Genomic DNA, 20,146 nt, shown 5'->3' with positions numbered 1-20,146 from the left:
AGAATTTTAATTGTTGCTCGTCTCTTACTGCACTTAATACTAAAAATTGGCGGCGAGTATATTCCCATTCACCGGGCGGAACATACTCAGGGTTCCCTTGTTAGTGTTTTTCCTGAACTAGTAAATTTTTCAAGACGTGATTTCGGGGGGGTGTTTTTACCTTTTTATGATTTCTCTACAAAAATACTTCAATCGCTAAAAGAACAACATTCAAATTCTCTGAATGCTATATTGTTTATTCTTTCTTGTTTCTTATGTGTAAATACATTTTAACTCGACGTGTCCTCAAAAGTTTTTTTTTATTTTTCCTAATTTGTCCAAATAAGAGCTACGTCATTTGAATAACATCTTGAAAATCTATAAATTTTTGAAACATTTTCATGGTTAATGTTCAAAGATAGACAAAAAATTTGGTAACTTAAAGCCGTCTTTTAGTGTGCCTTTTGTTAAAATTTCAAAGTTAAAATAAATTTCAACCGAAAATTGAAAATAAAAATTAACACAAGGACAATAATAATAATACTTTAATTATTTGCAAAGCAATAATACGATTGAAATATCTATGCAGACGATAACATGTTTTTCACTTAAAGAGGATTGATACTGCAAAAGCTTGCATTATGCATAACCCTTGTCTCCAATTAATGCATGAACTCCCTTAGGATTCAGCAGTTGAAGCCAAAATTGACCTAATGTATAGCACTGTATTTTATTTTAAAAGTGGCTGCTAAGTTAGCATGCTCTTCAAATGATTAAGGACTGTCTCCCTACTTGAAAACTGACTTTATTTAAAAACAAAGAGTTTCCCCAAAAAGTGGCATACATTGTTGTATAGATCTTGACGAGAGGAAAAAAGACTGCCAAGAAAATTTGAATTTTTACTACATATAGCAAGGTCCATTTTTAATTGTTTCAAATTTGGTTATCTCATCCAACAATTCAAGTAATTGCAGAGGTCTGGTTCATGCCAGCGATGTTGGGCAGCCACTTAATTATCCATAATTGTTGTCCTGTATCAAATCCACTTTCCACTTTAACAATAATAAGTTAGAATAGATTAGACCAGAAACAATAAAATTACCACCAAAATTTCCGAAAAAGTCCCTGCGACTGATACGACCGCACTTGAGGCTTCATTTTTCCTGTTTATTTTGATTGAAGAACGCAATAGACATAAAGGGGCATTCTAAGCGGGCTAAATCGCTTTTGTCGAGGTGTTATTTTCTCATTATTTTTCATTTTTCCCGCTCTTGCTTTGCTCTCGCGGTAGTTTCACTGAGCAGAATCCAACAACCGATAGATTTAGCCCGGCTTCACGTGTTGTGAGTTGTGAACTAAAAATGGCTGCCCTTGTCCGCTCCGGTGCTGCTTTTCGGCCCTGCGCTCGCGTTTTCCTTGCAGCGCGCAAGGGACAAGCTAATGCCACTCTTGTCAACTCTTTCAGGGCGAGTCTCACCACAGGTTGGCATGCTATTCTTAGCAATTCGCCGTGCAGAAGCGGTTAATGGTGCATGCAAACAGCCACGAGCTTAATCGTGCAAATTTCATCAATGATTTATTTTTATCTTATTTTGAATTTAGTTGTTTGAAAATATGGTTTTTGAAATAGAATTTAAGCTTTCTGCACCAAGATATTTATGCACTCAATTATTTCAATGGAAATGTTGAGTGCTTCGAAGAAAAAATGGAATTCGCCTCATAAATCCTGCTTGATCTACTATGATACATAATGTATGTAATCACAATTTTGTTACATTGTTTCAGACGTCAAATGCACGTCGTCATTATTTATGAAAGGAAGCAAGTCGGTACAACTGGGAACATGCCGTCTATTCAGTACAAAACAAGAACCAGTGCAGTCTGCTTCGCCAGGTAATTAAAAAAGCGGACATCAACTAGCACAATAATCATGGTGGTTAATTTTATTTTGATGCGTTTGTCGTAAGTTCTATGTATAGTAATATACATAGTCTTTTGGATAGTGCAGAAAGCACAGTAGAATTTGCGTTTATTGTTCATGATTCATAAACCGAGCATTTAATTTCATGAACATTTTCCCCAAGTTTTTTCACTACATATTTATCACAGTCATCTTTTCATTTGTAAATTTGTTAAGTTAATTTAGTTAATTTATTGGTCAACTTGCCAAAGGTTGTCGATATGGCTAATGTAGAACATAGGTTGGGCCGTAGGGAGTGTTTTTAAAGTAAAAGAGTGGTATCCCGCAACACGTACACAGGCAGATTCACAATTTCATTTAAAGCGTTTAGTAAATTTTTTGTTTCTTTGACTGCAGCTATTCAGAGAAAGAAGTGTTTGCTTATAATTACTGACTATAAACCACTTTTCGATTTACACTCAAAATTGTGTCATTTGCAGATCATCAGGGTAACTTATTAACTGTTTATATCCTCGCATCCAAAAAGAAACGGTAAAATGATAAATCCTCATTATTTGGAACGGCCTCCCAACACCGAGATCATAGATTGATATTGAAATAATTAGTCTCTAAAGCCGCTGAAACTAGCTGATTGGCGAGTTGAGAATTTTGAGTCGCTTAAATAACCAATAACCACGTGTTTGCCATCTCCGACAGTGGGTAACTGCAGCAATAACTTATACCTGAAATGTTTTAATTCCTCCCACTACCCTTCAAAGGACTCATGCATTGTGTTGCTCTCCCCTTGTTTCGTCTTGGCTTCCCTTGTCCTTGGACCTTTTGTTGTTCGTCCCTTGAACTGAGCTGAACCGAGACCGATTTTACGTAGGATGGAGCGTCCTCATACTGAATTCAGGTCCTCTTATACTGAGCTACATTTTTTCCCTTTTCTATTGTCTGTTTGGCTTTAGCTTATATTGTGTTTTTGCGTGCTAGGCTGAAAGTATTTACTGGATGAATTAGCTTACGTCAAGCACACCAACCTGCAAACAACTTTCTTGATTTATTGTAAAATAGCATTTTTTACTTGCAATAAAGTGCAGTAAGTGTTTTAAAGCCAAGATAAAACTCTTTGTGAAAAAATTTGGATTCCCGGTGTGTAAAAAATTACTAGCGGCCTCAGCCAGCCGATTAATTTTAGGTCGTGTGAACAACCGTGCTTGATAGCTGCTGCGCCAGCCACCGGTAAACGTGGAAGAAGTGAAACTTTCTAGATCGGGCAAATGTTCCCTTTTAAAATTTTGCTAGCCAAAAACATTCAGCTGCCGGCCCAAAATATGGCCGCAGCTATAAAATTATATAAGGCGGTTGACTCTTCAAAAATAACCCATTGATCTAATTAAATACTGTGTACAATCCAAATTGCCCGTGTGTTGAACATGATTGCATCATTAAATGTTTATTTAAAGCTTATGTTATCGAATTGAAAATTTTCTACCACAGAATTTGTTAACAAAAAAACAGGTTACGCCAATCCGATGAGGTTCCTAGGGTTTCTTTGTGAGCGTAAAAAAACTTTTGCCCTTTTTTATAAGTTTTCTAGTTGTGCTCTTATTGTTAGTTATTTTTACCTTTTGTGTGATTTTAGGTATAGACAAGCTCGAGTTTCAAGCCGAAACGCGTATGCTACTGGACATAGTTGCAAAGTCTCTATACTCCGACAAAGAGGTAATTTCAATTATATTTCCTGTTCCTTCATGCTGTGCCTCACTGTGCAGTATTCTCCTATCGTGACTTTTCGCGTGGGCGTAGGGGGCTGCCGCGGCTGACGCAAAAACGAAAATATCGATCGAGGATATAATACCTCATGGCATACCCAATCGCGGGACGCGCGCGCCGCTTGTCGGACGAGTCCTATTTATTGTGTATTGAATTAATTTGATCAGAATATTTTGGATCTTTCGTCCAGCAAAACTTTCATTTTTACCCTTTTGTAAGTGATTATTTTTCTAATTATTTCCATACGGTTTTCATTGGATATCTAGCATTCAAAAATATTTGCAGTGCATTCTTTGTTAATGATGCTCTTCAAAAGCTGCATAAAAGGGGAAACTAGTGTTTTGAAACTCATTCAGTTGTGTGCAGTTTTTGAAAATTTTGATGCATTTAAACCAATTTGCTTATAATATACTTAATATAATGTTCTTTCTGATGTGCAGCTTCCATGTTTTGGTCATTAAAATATTCAAGAGCCTAAAACATTGTGCTATAAACAAATTAACTATTATTATTTAAATTTCGTATATATGATTTTTTTCATCTTCTCAGCTTTTCTTCAACAGCTAAATAATATTGATGCGTATTACTAGTTGCAGCAACGCACTGAACGAATGAGAAAATAAATTTCATCTTACACATTTAGGGAGCTTTAATCAGTTTCCCCCTTGAAATTAATCATACTAAAAGCATTGTGAATTTTGTAATACCGTAAAATAGGTTAATAATTCTGCGGAGAATTTTCCGGAAAAATCATGCCGAATTTTGCTAGCGTTAACCTAATTTAATTTGCCCTCTTGCTGATTGCACTTTCCCGAGATTAAATCTGCTTTCTTGATTATATGAGCTGTCTTGCTGCTTTATTTTCATGGTTTGCGCTACGCAATCGATTGGCCCAAAATTTGAGGCACCAGGAAATATGCGCGCGTTTTCACACCTTGCAAGTGCGTTAAAGTAAATCAGTTCTAACAAAAAGAAAAGATTCGGCTATTACCGTTAAAGCCTTCAATTGCGATTTTTTTATTGAAATTTAAATTAATAGCGATACCATTTAACATTTTAATTTTTTCACAGATTTATTTGAATGATATTTGTCTTGCAGGTTTTTATTCGTGAATTGATTTCAAATGCGAGTGATGCATTGGAAAAACTACGCTACGAAAGGCTTTCAGCGCAACAGGCCGGCGCTGCATCTGAGCATCAGACAGCGCTAGAGATCAAAATTGAGACTGACAAGCAGAATAGAACATTCACAATTCAGGTTTAATAGCTTATATGTATGATATCCAGCTCAGCAGTAATTAAAACATCGTCTTAGGATTCTGGAATTGGGATGACCAAAGAGGAGTTGATTCAAAACCTGGGCACAATTGCCAGATCTGGCTCAAAGGTAAAGCTTTCCTCAATTTTTTATTATCCTGTTATGCGAAACTCTGGATAGTGTTTGTCACGTTTCTTTGCTTGCTATGTCCCCTCTATTTGGTAACTGCTGCGGGGGGTTAAATTCTCTCCTTTTTAAATGAATGGACCACCCCAGTTCATAAGAAAAGCTGCTTTCATAATAGATGACCCTGATTCAGGTACATTTTGGGTAGTCTACGTTTTAAATTAAATTAACGTGGCCATTAAACAAGAATGCAAACTTAAAAAACATTTTCCAGGCATTCATTGAGCAGATGAAAGAAAAGTCGACCGGCGCCCAGGACTCTGCTATCATTGGTCAATTTGGTGTCGGTTTCTACTCGAGCTTCATGGTCGCTGACAAAGTAGAGGTGTTTACAAAATCAGCAAACAGTCCGGATGCCCAGGGTTACAAATGGTCATCTGATGGGTAAATTTTCCCCGCCCACTGTGTAGTTTGATAATTTCTAAAACGAGTTTCAATGTTTAAGGACTGGTACCTACGAAGTTCAGCCTTTGGACAGCGTGGAGACAGGCACTAAAATTGTGCTTCATTTGAAAATGGAAAGTAGGGAATTCAGCGATGAAGATTCTATTCTTGGTAGGGTAAAATTATCATGTTATCAGTTTTTTCCTTTACTGAAATATTTTGCTATGTTTGCTGATGGCAGAAAAGATTTTCTTGAGAAATAACGCATTGAGTTGACTTCCTTGAAACAACCGAAAACCTTTCAATATTCAACTCTAGTTGCCATTTTAATTTTTAGGTGTTATCAAGAAGTACAGCAACTTTGTGGGCAGTCCAATTTACGTGAATGGCACTCAGGCAAACACCATCCAGCCATTGTGGCTCATGGAGCCAAAGTCTGTGACACCACAAATGCACGACGAATTTTATAGATTTGTCGGAAACACTGGTGACAGGCCTAGGTTTAATTTGCATTATAAAACAGACGCACCAATCAACATCAGAGCCCTCCTTTATTTTCCAGAAGGCAAACCAGGTAACAGCCCCATAAATTTTATTTTTACTTTCTAAATATTTATGATTGAATTAAAAGGCCTGTTCGACTTGACTCGGGAAGGAGATCAGGGAGTCGCGCTTTATTCAAAGAAAGTGCTAATCAAGAGCAAAACTGACAATATTCTTCCGAAATGGCTTCGATTTGTGAAAGGTTTGCTAGCTTATTTTTCTTTGATATTCCTACCAATATGATTGATCTTTTAGGAGTTGTTGACTCTGAGGATATTCCTTTGAATTTGAGCCGAGAACTGTTGCAAAACAGCGCCCTGATTACGTAAGTCATTTTTTTATGATCGCATGCAATGCAGAGTTGTTAAACCAAAAAATAACTCCTAGGAAGCTAAGGACGGTGCTTACTAACAGAATACTGAGATTTTTGCAAGAAAAGGCGGTGAAGGAGCCAGAACAGTTTGCTCAATTCTACACAGATTACGGGCTCTTCTTGAAAGAAGGAATTGTCACTGGCCAACAACAATTAGATAAGGTAATAATACAATTGTCTAAGCGCATTTGAATCAAGATGCATCCACAAGAAACACTTGATTAATCAACTGTTTTGAAATAAAATATATCAGGAGGAAATATCCAAACTTCTCCGTTTCGAGTCATCAACACAAAAAAGCGGAGAAAAAGTGACGCTTCCCGAGTATTGCAACCGCATGAAGAAAGACCAAAGAGATGTTTACTACCTCGCTGCTCCAAGGTTAGCCCTCTTATTTGGCATGTTCTGCTTCTATTGATATAATATTTGATCAATATAGTCGAGCCTTGGCTGAAGCATCCCCTTACTACGAGGCAATCAGAAAGAAAGACATCGAAGTTCTTTTCTGCTATGAACCTTATGATGAACTTGTTTTGATGCAGCTTCGACAGTTCGACTCTAAAAATCTCACTTCCATTGAAAGAGAGATGAGGATGGACAGAGAGTCAACAGATGTCACAGATTATGGTGAATAATTTTGAATGGTCGATTTTTTTCTCATAAGCAGACCAGTGGCTCGCGTTGTTACGGCATTTCTAGCAGTGTCTAAGCAATGGGAGATATTTGGGCATTTCGGGGATTGGTTTGATGTGCGGGGAGGCGAAAATATAACCACATTCGGCCCTGGCTCCTCTGCAGCCACCTTGGCCTGTTGTTATCCGCTCGGTGGTGTTAAATAGCTTTCAGAAAAGGTGCTAAGCCGAGGTTAAAAAAAAATGATGAACTTAAAAAAATTTTAATTTGCGTGTACTAGTCAAATCAGTTTGGACTTATTTTATATTTTTTTTTCTTCCAAGGTCCCGATAGTTTGACAAAAGTGTCCGCTGAGAAGTTGCAGAAGTGGATGAAGTCTGTGCTGGCCGGAAAGGCACACACAATCACTGTCACTCAGCGTCTTGACACTCATCCCTGTGTCGTCACTGTGGAGGAAATGGCGGCGGCAAGACACTTTGTCAGGACCCAATCTCATCAATTGACAGACGAAGCGAGGTTTTCTCTCCTGCAGCCTAGATTCGAGATCAATCCAAAGTAAGGAAAATTCTTTTTTATATCTATTCGAGTTACTTGAAGTTAGTATCACGTGCTTCTTTTTCATCATCATGTTGTAACTGAAACCAGTGAGGGCAGTGAGGTGGCATTAAGTCCTAGCAGCTACCCGCATAAAAAAATATCACCTGAGAATGTTCTAAGAATATACCGATTTCGCCCAGGATTAATCTAAAAAATTAATTATATATGAACTTATGATACGGTTTTTCGTGATACTGGATTAATCTGTAGATTAATTTAAGAGAATATCCTTAGAATGTTCCAGGATTATTCTGCCGGGGTTTGTTTCAAAAAGCTCTAAAGAATGATCCTAGAACATTCTCAGAATATACTTATGGATTAATCTTTGGATTGATCTGGGATTCATATTTAGCGTATCAAATCTTTACATAGGATTATTCTTTTTTGATCATCCTGGAACATTCTTTGGTTAATCTAATATTATTTTAAGGTCAATATTAAGTGTGACAAATATTATCCCTAAGTTATTTTTAAAATTACTTCAGATTGTTCCTAGAATATTTCAAAATATGTTATAACTGCGATTTAATTGGGAATTACTTAAATAATTACAAACTTATTTAGTTAAATTTTTAAAATTTATTGGTTTTTCATCATATCAGGTACAAAATTTTCTCTCATTCGATGCCAGCACCGCCAATCTTGAAGCCCAAACTGCAGAACTTAAACGATTGTATCTTTTCCCGTCGTGCAAAACATCTGCGGACGGCTTGAAGCTAAAAAAAGGGAGCGACTCGTAGAAAAAAAAATAAAGCTTTTTTCAATCAGCTTTGCTTGGAAAATGGAAGGTAGAAGTATGTAAAGTTCATGCAAAATATTTTTCCATTTTCCATGCGAAGCCAATTGAATCAGAATGTGTAATACAAATTCTCGTAAGCGTACAAAAAAAGCGACCGCGATTTACATGGAAAAATTATATTTTTCATCACCGATTTACAGTTTCCGCCACCCAAACTTATTTATAGGGTTCTAATTAAGAACATTTGGGACTGGAGAGGATCCCATATCAAAATATTGGTGGCGAAAACCGTACAAGTAGCGGCGAAAAGTGTAATTTTACCATAAATCCGTTGGATTTGAAAGTTGCGCGATCTGTTCTTATTTCTTTGGACGCTAATCTATAAAATGAGACTTACCCTGTTAACCGTAAGATCCCAGGCCATCCGTCCGAGTCCGCGGGACGTCCGTGATGTCCCTTATTGGCGGCGTCCGGCGTCCTGCGTCCGTTAATAACTTCGATTTGAACGGCGGTTGACCGTTGACGCGTTAGACAAAGAGAGCGAAGCAGGATTTTGTAAGTCTCTTGCTGCTGCCACCGCCCGTCGCCCCTCCCCCGCTCCACAACAGAGGCAGGCAGCAGGCATTCCATGCAAGTGCGTGCATGCATGTGCAGCCGCCGCTACCACGCGCACACTAAAATCGCCCTTTTAACCCTTTTTTGTCCTTCTGATTTTTTATTCAAATTGGCCCGTTTGTCGGTAGCATTAATTAAGACTCCTTGTGTTAAGAAATTAATTTATTCAATCGCATTTATGATGTTTACCCTTTTTAATCTGGGCAGATACTTTGAAAAATAAAGGCATCATAATTTTGAGTTAAGATAATGAAAAATTTGTTAGGTTTTAATATAAAAATTGAATCCATCGCATTAATTAAAAAATATTTGCGAGAAAAAATAATTTTTGTGATAACGATTTCAAAATATTTAACAGTATGGCAGTTCATTTTCTTGATTAAATTATGTTTCATACTTATTTTTATGTTTTTAATTGTAAGAAAAATATCTAAGTTCTTCTCTTTTAGGGGTTTTTTAAAGAATATTCTAGGAACATTAAAAAAATATTGAGAATTCATCTCAGAATGATCCATAGAATAATCTGGGGATATTCTATTAACTATATTCAAATTTCCCCTTTGGGATTATTCTAGGGATATTCTTGTAATTTAATCTCTAGATTAACTTTAAAACATTTTAAGGTTAATCTAGATTCATTCTAAGAAAATTCCAAAAATTATTTTTTTGGATTAATCTCAGAATGATCCAAAGAATAATCTGAGGATATATTTTTAGATTAATCTCTAGATTGATCTTAAACCTTCATAGATTAATCTCGATTAATACAGTATTCATCCTGGATCATTTTTTTGGATTAATTTTTTCGGGTAAATTTTGATTAATCTAAGATTATTCCGGATATTCCTGGGTTATATTTTTTTATGCGGGTAGTTATGGTTGGTAACAAAAATCACACAAATTTGTTACAAATTCCGCTAGGTATTGTGCAAGTTTTTTATTGTGTTATATATTTTTTAATGTATACCATCACAATTAGAGATCATTGATCCCTTCATTCCCTTCACGCTCAAGTGTGGCATTTTCACTATTACCTTTGTAAATCAATACAACAATTGTTCCACAAGTGTAAGAACGCATCAAAAAAGGTACAATTATTCTTTTGATGCACTAGTACAGAGAAGCAGGTAAACGTTCATTCTCAGACTTTGAGCCAACCCCTGGCGTGAAGGGAGTAGTCTGGATAATATGTTCAAGACCAACTGTTCCTCTTTTCTATGGAGTAGTATTTTCAATTGCGACCAGACACCCCTACTTTAGCCAGGTCGCGGCGACAAGCTATGATCTCATGCCTCGATGAGAACAAAAGAGATTTGCTAATGGTAAGGGTAGTCAGAGATGAGAAAATGGGAGTGGGGCGCGCAACAATCAATCACTATCCCTACTCACAATTCCTCTCTTAGTGCCTGAAGGGGTTCTTTGCCACCGATGGACAGATTCGCGTGACGCGCAGGTATGGCGTCGGCTGGGCTACGGCGCTTTAAAACTGGCTAACGAAAATGTGATAAATAAATGAGGTTTCGACAAATTTTTTATGTAATTTGCATTCATGAAATTACACGCTGATTGGATAAGAGAAAACACTGCTTGCGCAGAGAGTAAATGATTGATCAAAGTATGTATCCTACTTTTTGGCGTTATCTTGGATATTTGGTGGAACGCGCATCTGGCCATCTCTAAGGTTTCTCCTTTATTTTTTAAAATAAAAAAACTTCGGGAAAAAATGCAAAAATTTATTTTTTGAGATCGTTAGAAAACTATGTAGCTGATATTCAAATTTTATCCGGTCGCGCGGGACTCTTCGGAACTGTCAAGAATGATTTTAAAAGCAATGTGCGTTGTTTAAAATGGAAAATAATTCATTGGTTGGAGTTGGATAATTTTATATTTTACTTTCAGATGGCGAAAAAAATGTGCAAGTAAATAATTTTGTGATTGTCCCTCTCTCCCTCCGTTCCTGATCTCACATGCAATTAGAAAAATTCTCACCTTTGACGGAACATAATGTTATCCGTTTTTTCAACAGTATATTGTAAAAAATTTTAAAATCATAAATTGAAATATCACGTCCCACGTTAAAATTTCGGATCATGGGTTTTTCTTCAAATAAATTTTACTTTTGGTGCTTGCTGCTAATAGGTATGATTTTCTTCGCATTATTGGTCTAACATCTTGAAATTTATTATTATCCCTCAGTGCAACTCTAAAACTTCGTAATGCTCTAATGAAAACCCGGTGTTTGGGCCTTGCCAGACAACAATAATTGGGGTTGTCTTTGCCGAAAGAGTTTTGCCGAAATGTGTGAAGGCGAGCAAAATTGCCATGCGGGGTTTTGCTTGGGGGATTTATGTACTCCTTGTGTGGTCAAGGGTGTGCCAGGGTATCCTTTACGCAGCGACCCGCCCCTCTCATTATTCACGGTGCGCGCGGTGCAGAGAAGATTATCAGCGCTGATAAATTGCCACCCCTTTGCCAGCCAGCCAACCGGCATTTGATAAATAAATTACGCGCCGCAATTAATTAGCGCACCACAGCTGCCGGCCGATGACGCTTATTACTTATTAGTGTGGGGAACAGTTTTAAGAAATGATGTGAAGCGCGTGCCTCTGAAATACTTGACTTGGACTTGTCACAAAATTTGAATTTTGGAATGGTTGTACAGAGGGACATGGGTTCCAGCATCTTCCGCTTGTACTTGATACTTAAATTGTACTATTAAAATATAGGAACGAGTTTTTCATTTTAAGTGATTGAACAAAAGGGATGTACTTTCTAAATGATCATTTTATCTTCAGGCATCCCATTATCAAGAAATTGAATTCACTGGCTGACAGCAATCCAAAATTGGCGGAACTTGTTACACAGCAGGTAATCATTTTCCTTTTATGAGTCTTTTATTATACAAATATGTTTATCTTTAAAATGAATGAACGCTTAACTGTGGTTGACATTCAAAATCAAGTTTATTCCTGTAAATAGCCTGGTTATTTTTCTTAGAAATTGAAATTACTTTTTATATTGAATACTATAAAAAATCTGAGATGATTCTCCATAAATATTATGAAGTAAATCAATAAATAAGATGTTATTTTGTAGGAAGTTGTCTCAATGGCATTCCGTTTCACAACTTAATTTTCTTAGTATTTTTAATTACTTTGTAGAAAATTTTCCCTAAGTAAATATTTATCCAGTTATTTGCGACGTCGGTTTAACCGCAGCAAATATTGAATTTGGCTTTGTACACAGCTTCAGGAAGCAACCAACCAATAATATTTCTGGCAACTTCTTGATTACTGATTTGGTAAACTTTGATTTCAGCTCTTCTCAAATGCCATGGTTGCCGCTGGTTTGGTTGAAGATCCACGCACGGTTGTGACCAACATGAATGATCTTCTAACGTTGGCGCTGGAAAAGCATTAAAATTTTCAAATTTACTTTTTACATACATATTGCATTTGATGGCGTGAGTACTATATATTCGAAATCCAACATGTTAACGTTATTAGAGAAAATAAAACGAGACTGAAACAATATTACTTTACACTATATATGTATTTTTCGATATACGCCTCTAAAAATATTTAAAGCTTTAGTGTAGAAAATACTCAAACTTAGTCTTTAATATACGGGGAACAATTATTTGTGAACCGATATAATCGCCTGAATTTTGCGCTGTTTTGAACTTTTATATGACCTTCATATATTTAAGCTGTTTCTTATTTTAACCACATTATTATTGGTTTCAAGAGGGGGAAATGATCTTTGTTCTAGATAAAATTGTTATTAAAACTTATTCTTCACTCGAGGAAGTTGTCACTGCCTCTTCTCATAACTAGGGCTTATTAAGGAGTGGCTTAAACCTAGTCTAGATGAAATAAAATTTTAACTTGTTTAATAACACAACGAGGACAAGCCCGATTTTTTCTATTATTAATAATATTATTCTTTATCTTACACTTCCAATTATTCTAACATCACACATCATATATACATATGTATTTTGACGTCACTCATTTTTCGCTCTGCATATATTTCTGATTCGCCAACACGTTTCTGTTATCGCCACCTCAAAGGAAGTGAGGCATAACAAAGTGTTCACTCCGCATTATGAAGCATTTATAATTTTCAAAGACTATTTATTGGATTCACACGTCTAACGAGGAAAAAATCTCTTGTTGCCCTAAAGAGTGGGATTTTAGCTAACCATCTCAACATTAAATTTGGCGAAAAGGTTTCATTTGGCCCGCCAAGACAAAAGATTAAAAAACAACAAACACGACGTTTTCAAAATCATTATGTATTGCTTTCCCACAGTTGTTGGCCTGATTTACACGAAAGATATTTTGCTGCACATGTTCATCGCGAAATACGCTCGCTTGTGGCGCTTGCAGTTGCGCGCTATCGTCGCTTTGGTAAATTATGTCCGAAGGCGCGTTGCTTTCAGTCTCGTGATTAACACTTATCCTTTATAAATCCGTTGGGCGCCTGCCGAGTGATAATTATGTAGGCTAGAGCAGGCGAAAAATACAGGCAAATGCCCACGTGGAAAATTGTACTCGCTTGTTTCCTCAATGGGAGGTGCGCGATTATTTCTGTCCCCGAGCCAGCAAACAAATAATTCGCTCACGCAGTAAATAAAAAAAAACTGGAGATCCTCCTTGTCAAACAGGGCGTTGGAAAAACTAAAAAAATAAACGAAATAAAAAATTTTACCGTAAGCAGTGAAAGCTTTCAGTTTTGATGGTTGAATTTTTTTAATATTGCCCGAAGTGAGTGCATTGGAATAAATCAAGTAAAATTTGTCGCCGTGAGAGCGAGACAGTCACATGCACTGTTGCGTCAGAGCGCGGAGCAAAGCAGTTGATCGTAAACTGGGCCAAATGAGTACGAGCTCAATGGATAACAAAAGAACAGCGCCATTTCTCATCTCATAATAATAATGCACTTGAATATTTATGTATTTCGTTAGTTCATCTCAAGTGAAACTTTTACTGTGAGGTTTAATGAAAAAGGATAAATATTCTCGAATATAATTATCATACTCTGGGAAATTCCAGGGGAAATGGTTAATTTAATTATTATTTGAAAACAACTAATAAGCTTGAAAAATTAAATATATTATGCCTATTTCTTCGCTTGTGGGAGAAATAAGCCATTATAAAATCGTTTTTAAAGTAAAAGTCACCCTACATGTTTTCCTTTTTCCCAAAATTAAATAAATATTTTGAATTTCTATAGCACGATATTCGTTCGCGGTGTTATTGGAACCCGAGTTTCAGTATTCGTGCTAGTGCAGTGCGCGCCCTTCCCGGTCCTCGGACAGGGGTAAAAAGCAAAAAAAAAAAATCAACCGCTTTCCCAGGATTAATATGGTTAAGTTTTTTTCCAATATTTTTTGGCTCATTCATCCGCTGTTTTGAAGGCATTCATTTAAGTTTCTAAATTAATCGTTTTGCAGATTTGCTGTAGCAGCGCGAATGAAAGTATCTCAGTCGGTGCTGTGCTGACAGAAACTGTGAGCGCACTCACGCCGTGCTGCAAAACGTGAAAACAGTTTCTCTTTTAGCCCGGGGGCGAAATTCTTGAGCGCGTGCAAGTTGCCCGCATAAAATACTCTAGATTTCTGCTCTGCGTTTTCCTCCTTTGCCGACACTGCGCCGACAGAGGAAAGGTCTTGCTTTTAAATATTCAACCTTTCCCAGATGTTCGAAGCAACAGTTTTAAATTGTCAAACGGGCGCTGAGAGCTGATTTTTTGGTTTTATATACTTCCGTGGGCCGCGTGCAAAAAATGAAAGGTTCAGGTGGCGCGAGCACGCCCTTTTCCTTGCCTAACTCGACGCAGGTGTGTTCGCTCGTAAAATAAAAATACTGAGTTTGCTAAGTGGCTAATTGCGAATTAACGGTGCTCGTAATACCGTGTTTTTGGTGATTGTAAAATAAACACAAATTGGCTGCTGATTGATAGCGTGGAGGGCCGAAAATCAAAAACTGAATTATTTTAATGAGCTTTCACGCTTGCCACGGATTTATTATTAGCCACAAAGGGACAAAATGAGTTGTTGATTTTTATGGAATTGTTCATTAAATTTTTAGGATGACGTGATTCAGCTAAAGATTTAAAATCTATTCATCAGCTTGATGCATGAATGATAAAAATCATGTGATTTTGACTCAATTATTTTACTGTGGGACAAGTGCTCTACATGTAGGCACCACTATCAGCGGATTGAATGTTATAATTAAATTTCTGACATTAAAGAATCGAGAAAAATACTGTAGCAATTACTCGTTTTTATGATCATATTTGAAAATATTGTTTGTCGAGAAAAAAAACACTTAACATTTCCAAAAGTTTTCTTTTCTTTGCTCATTGAGAAACTCTTCACTTTTACTGCCATGCATAAGTTTCGGGTGGCAGAAAAGGATGAATGAAACTAAACAGTGAATGAACAATTTCTTTTTGGCAGAGCAATCAATGAAAGCGAAGTGTGCGTGCGGTCATTTGGCTGGCTGCGCACATACACACATACACGTATAAATTATATGCGGTCGCTTTTTATCTGCGGAGCGTCACCAGCCTTTATCGTTTTCACGCTCAGCGGCGACAGAGCGGCTAATCAGCAACTTTTTGGTTTCTCCCGCACCTCTTTCGCCTGTGAATTGAATACGAAAGAGAGCCGCACTTATCTCCACGTGATAGATGACTTTCGGAATTTTACTTCAATTGTCAGAAGTATTGCGTGTATTGGAAAGAAGAATTACGTCACCTGCGATGATTTTTATTTTATTCACTACATCAGATCATATAAAAAATAGAGTATAGCATATTCCCATATTTTTTTTACACTTGAGTGTTTGTCTGTTAACAATAATTTTAAAACAATTTTCAACAGAGAAACATAATCAGATAAAAATAGGTGTTTCTTCATAATATATTTTTTAAATAATTTGTTTATGAAGAATATTATCGCACTAGGAAAAGCTTCACGAATATTTAGGTTAAACAATATTTCATAGAATTTTTTCCAGTCTCTTTTCTTGGCGAGGTTTCCGATCTCTGCTGTTCAGACGTTCAGACCAGCGCGTGTCTCGTCTGCCTCTTCGATTTCGGCGTTATAACGAGATGATACGCGAAAAGGTCATCGGCGACGATACACGTGGTTTGGGATGCCGCGGCAAGAGCGGCGCCACCAGGAACGGCGGCGTCGCAATCGATCCAACGTGACGTCAGCCGAAGAACATTGATTGCGCCGGCCGAGTTGCGCGCGGGGGTGGTCGCAGGGCGCTTTTCGCCGAACAGAAAGAGTCCCTCGCGACGCCCCCTGCACAGCGAAATCTTTAAATTGATTCCTCAGGCGTTCAAATAGAATTTATTTAAAAAAAAAAATCAAAATGTTTTAAATTTCAAAATTTGCCTGTTTCTAAAATTGTAGGTCAAGGTCCGAGAGGAGATTTATCTTTTTTTCACTTGTCTGACATCAATTAATTAGTCAAGCCTCTGATTTCCCACAATCTCTTTAAGCCACGTAATAAAATTCTGTTATCAATTTCCCCCGTCGATTCTAGAATAAAAATCGATAAATCTGCACAAACATTCGGTGAAAGTTGCTTCCATTTTTTTGGTTCAATTCGCGCGCGGAAAGAATTCATTCGCCAATGGCGCGGCCCTAATTTAGGAGAGGTGCAGGCACCTGACTGCATGCATATTATCCATTATCGCCGAGATTCAAACTCGTCGCTAATAAGTCAATAGAGCACGATAAACACACGCCGGCGGCGCTGCTCCCAAGGAAATCAATGGGCTGAGAGCGAGACGAGCCGGATGAAATGCTCCCTGTCGCTTTTCCAACACCCTTTGACAAGCAGCAAAAAGCATCTCGCCGGCGCCGCCAGTTGAAATTTTAATGGGAAAAACTTGAGACAAGTGGACGTGATTTCAAAATTTAGCCGCTACATAATGTAGAAATACTAAAAAATATTTTTCCTTTTTTATTGAGATATAGGAGGAGCAATAATATTTCCAAACCGTTGGAAATTATACCTGTTTTATAACAGTTATTTAATTTGATATCTACAAAAACAGGTAGAGGATAAATACGGCTTCTTGTTGCTCGAACCAAAGAACAACGAGGAAATGTTATTTCAATTTAATCACTAGATTTAAAAAATGTTTCAAGGCGGAAACCAAAGCTATAGAAATTAATGAATAGAATTTCGACCGATTAAGGGAGTTGAGAGAAGTTAAAAAGCAGCCAGTTTTTGACACATGTTTCATATATATTTATTCATATTTTGAATCCGCATTCACACAACAAGACAGACAGACATTCTAAAATACGCATACATTGTGTTTCGTAATTCGTTATATAACAGTTTGTATGTTGATAGGTAATTGTGTTTTAAGAGTACATGTTCTTTTAACTGGTATTAATTTCTTTCTTTCTTTTTGTCAACACCTCCCGGTCGAATATAATTAGAAGTAGTAGTAGCTACCGCGAGTAAGAATTATTCAGTTGTCTCTTACAACTCTCGAAAATGTTTCGGCTCTGCCAGCCACACGGATAAACCCATGGTGAAACGAGATGAGAAGGAATTCTACCTCGAATGAAGATGTCTCGGTTAAGCTTTGATTACACAATGCACATTTATAACAAGTACTTAATAATTGACCCACCCACCCTCGCTTTTTTACACGTAATCGGAATGTACACGCATAATACTACTCGTCAGAACGGAAAAAATAAAATGAAAGAATCAAATTTTCAACAACAGCATTCACGCTCTGTTCACGCGCAATCAAACCTCAAGAACGATGCAACAACTCCCCTAAGCAGTTTCGTAATCTATTGTTTTGTTCGTTAACATATCCGACTCGTTCACTTTCAACAAGGGAACAACAAGAATTATTATTCTTCGGGGCTGCTGGGCTCGGAAAACTCGAGCCCCAATTTCGAATCTAGGACGTTGCCGATCTGTACATGTATATATTATATACGCATGTATAACATACCCATAGAAATATATGAATATATAATATATAGAGATACACACGTGACTCAAGAACAAAGAAAGGTGGGAGATATAAAATCAAATCTGGGCCCGATATGTCCGTTTTGGAATCTTCTCAGCGAGGAGTAATCAATACTTCAGCACCAAAACTGAGCGAAAAGAAAGATTTCACAGTTCAACTTATTGTGTATAGTAATTATATTTATGGAATTATGTACAGACACTTGCTTCTTGTGCTACATGCTTTCTCTAACACAGAAAATAAATACAAACAGAAATAGAGTCGAATAATAATTGGTCTCGATTTCAACAAAAAAATTTCCGGTATGCGGACAAGAAGGGTGTGGAACAATCAAAATCGACTTGCTGCTGGTTTGTTAGTCGGATTGTATGTGTGTGAGTGTGTTGTGTATGTTGTTTTGTTTGTTTTGTTTTTTTCTTCTTAGAGTTTGTTCTCTGTCGCGAGGTTTATTTGGTGTACAGGTAGATGGCGACGATCAGGCCGTAGAGACCCAGCACCTCAGCGAAAATCAGGATGAGGATCATGCCGACGAAGAGGCGCGGCTGCTGAGCCGTGCCTCTGACGCCCGCGTCACCGACGATGCCGATCGCAAAGCCGGCCGCCAAGCCGCTGAAGCCCACGGCCAGTCCAGCTCCCAAGTGCACAAAGCCCCTGCCGAGTAATGCGCCGATTAGCCGCTGATAAGATAACAGATTACGCGCACATGGGTCACGTGGTCGGCGCCAGACGCAAAAGTCCCTGGGACTTTCAGGGATAATTTTAAGGGACTCCGGGTGAGGGCGAGAAAACAGGTTTTAGGAAGGGACGAGTTTAGGAGAATTAATGAATAGTGCCAAAGGGAAATTAAAAATATTGTTTACTCAAAGGACTTTTGACTTCGAAAATGGGCCTTGGGCTTTTAATTGATTGTTTTTACTTTAGACTTGTTTGGCTCTTAGCGGTACTTAGTTTTTATCAACAGCTTGTTCTAAGCGGGCATGAAAATCACCCACAAACCGACCACCATATGGAACCCTAAAGGGCTGTACAGGGGCCCTTTCGGCCTCGATACTCACTTGTAAAGGGTGTAATTGTTCTTGGGCTCGTCGAGGGCACCAGCAATGAGCACAGCGACGACAAGGCCGTAGATGGCAATGATACCGGCCATGACCACGGGGATGATGGACTTCATGATCAGCTCAGGCCGCATCACCGACATCGCAGAGATGCCGGTGCCAGATTTGGCGGTTCCGTAGGCTGCGCCCAGGGCTGAAACAAAGGGATTTTTGCGTCAGGAACAGTACCATCTGGCACGCCCATCTCTCCGTGACTCACGGTCACGAGATTTTCGGGAAATATGGTCAGATGTTGCCCAATCCCGGTGATTTCCCGGCTCGGTAATTACGCGCAGCTGACAATGAGTCATTCTGTCGGCGTTGCAAAAACCCCGCGAAGGGCCCACGTTGGGCCGGCTCGGCGGCGGGAACGGGAAAAGTCACCGTCCGAGCTGATCAATAATGCACTTTTCCGCTCCGGCTGCTGAGGGGTGGGAGCCGGGGGCGTGCGGGGGCGGCACGGGCCCATTCGGCCCGGCAGTGTAACGCGGTCGGCCCCAATGCACACGGCCACGTCGACCCTTGAGAACCTTTCCGGGAAATTGGGCCTCTGGGGCCGAATGCAGGCCACCATACTGTAGCTTGCGGGATCGATATTCCGTGCCCTCGGCGGATACTCACAACTGAAGATGATCGCCGACGCGGCGCCCATCACGCCGAAGAAGGGTCCGTAGATCGGGGTGTCCTCGGGTAAGACCATTTTGAAAGAAGTGTGTTTGTCGTAGAGTATTTACAGGGGCAAATATAAGACTATGACAGCACACTCGGTCTATCGGGCGACTAAAACTCGACACAGGCTGACTCTCAAAGAAGTAATGGCTTAAACCTGCAGTGGGTCATGTGATGGAAGGAAAATTTTCTATATCAGTACTGCGTCACGCCCTATCATTGGCCGAGCTACTAGTGGAGGTGTATCTCCAGCCAATAGGAAGCCGTCTTGCTGTCCACCCAGTCGAGCTGTCAAGAGGACGAGGCTCGCTAGCCAGCTGGCAACCCCCATGACCAATGGAAATCGAGCAATTGTGTAAGCGAA

General features: G+C 38.5%; 2 protein-coding genes and 1 long non-coding RNA gene across 3 annotated transcripts; 1 reads left to right on the top strand and 2 right to left on the bottom strand.

The window, feature by feature from the left end:
* Window positions 1–1,309: 1,309 nt before the first annotated feature.
* Trap1 (TNF receptor associated protein 1) lies at window positions 1,310–12,527 on the top strand. The gene is made up of 16 exons (XM_065478888.1): window positions 1,310–1,461; window positions 1,765–1,872; window positions 3,528–3,607; window positions 4,758–4,916; window positions 4,974–5,045; window positions 5,317–5,486; window positions 5,548–5,657; window positions 5,824–6,060; window positions 6,118–6,231; window positions 6,285–6,354; window positions 6,417–6,564; window positions 6,656–6,783; window positions 6,842–7,029; window positions 7,359–7,590; window positions 11,782–11,854; window positions 12,305–12,527. The coding sequence occupies exons 1-16, from the start codon at window positions 1,341–1,343 to the stop codon at window positions 12,404–12,406; spliced, it is 2,112 nt and encodes a 703-aa protein (XP_065334960.1). The 5' UTR covers window positions 1,310–1,340; the 3' UTR covers window positions 12,407–12,527.
* On the bottom strand, window positions 8,189–9,214 carry LOC135936169 (uncharacterized). The gene is made up of 2 exons (XR_010574290.1): window positions 8,769–9,214; window positions 8,189–8,348 (listed from the first exon to the last, which is right to left on the bottom strand). It is a non-coding gene; the product is annotated as an uncharacterized LOC135936169 (long non-coding RNA).
* A 5,644-nt stretch (window positions 12,528–18,171) lies between the features above and the next one.
* Window positions 18,172–19,954, bottom strand: LOC135937943 (V-type proton ATPase 16 kDa proteolipid subunit c). The gene is made up of 3 exons (XM_065481310.1): window positions 19,735–19,954; window positions 19,075–19,267; window positions 18,172–18,670 (listed from the first exon to the last, which is right to left on the bottom strand). Exons 1-3 carry the CDS (start codon window positions 19,811–19,813, stop codon window positions 18,466–18,468), a joined length of 477 nt encoding a protein of 158 aa, XP_065337382.1. The 5' UTR covers window positions 19,814–19,954; the 3' UTR covers window positions 18,172–18,465.
* Between the last annotated feature and the right edge of the window lie 192 nt (window positions 19,955–20,146).

The sequence above is a fragment of the Cloeon dipterum genome, chromosome 2 (genome assembly GCF_949628265.1).
Source record: "Cloeon dipterum chromosome 2, ieCloDipt1.1, whole genome shotgun sequence".
Classification (NCBI taxonomy): domain Eukaryota; kingdom Metazoa; phylum Arthropoda; class Insecta; order Ephemeroptera; family Baetidae; genus Cloeon; species Cloeon dipterum.
This window is presented reverse-complemented; position numbering and strand designations above follow the sequence as displayed.

Coding starts and splice junctions, on each gene's coding strand:
- Trap1 (XM_065478888.1), top strand. CDS start 1,341: ATGGCTGCCCTTGTCCGCTCCGGTGCTGCTTTTCGGCCCTGCGCTCGC. Junction 7,591..11,781: donor AGATTCGAGATCAATCCAAA/GTAAGGAAAATT, acceptor TTTTATCTTCAG/GCATCCCATTATCAAGAAAT. Junction 11,855..12,304: donor CGGAACTTGTTACACAGCAG/GTAATCATTTTC, acceptor CTTTGATTTCAG/CTCTTCTCAAATGCCATGGT.
- LOC135937943 (XM_065481310.1), bottom strand. CDS start 19,813: ATGGTCTTACCCGAGGACACCCCGATCTACGGACCCTTCTTCGGCGTG. Junction 19,268..19,734: donor GTCGGCGATCATCTTCAGTT/GTGAGTATCCGC, acceptor CCTTTGTTTCAG/CCCTGGGCGCAGCCTACGGA. Junction 18,671..19,074: donor AACAATTACACCCTTTACAA/GTGAGTATCGAG, acceptor ATTACTCGGCAG/GGGCTTTGTGCACTTGGGAG.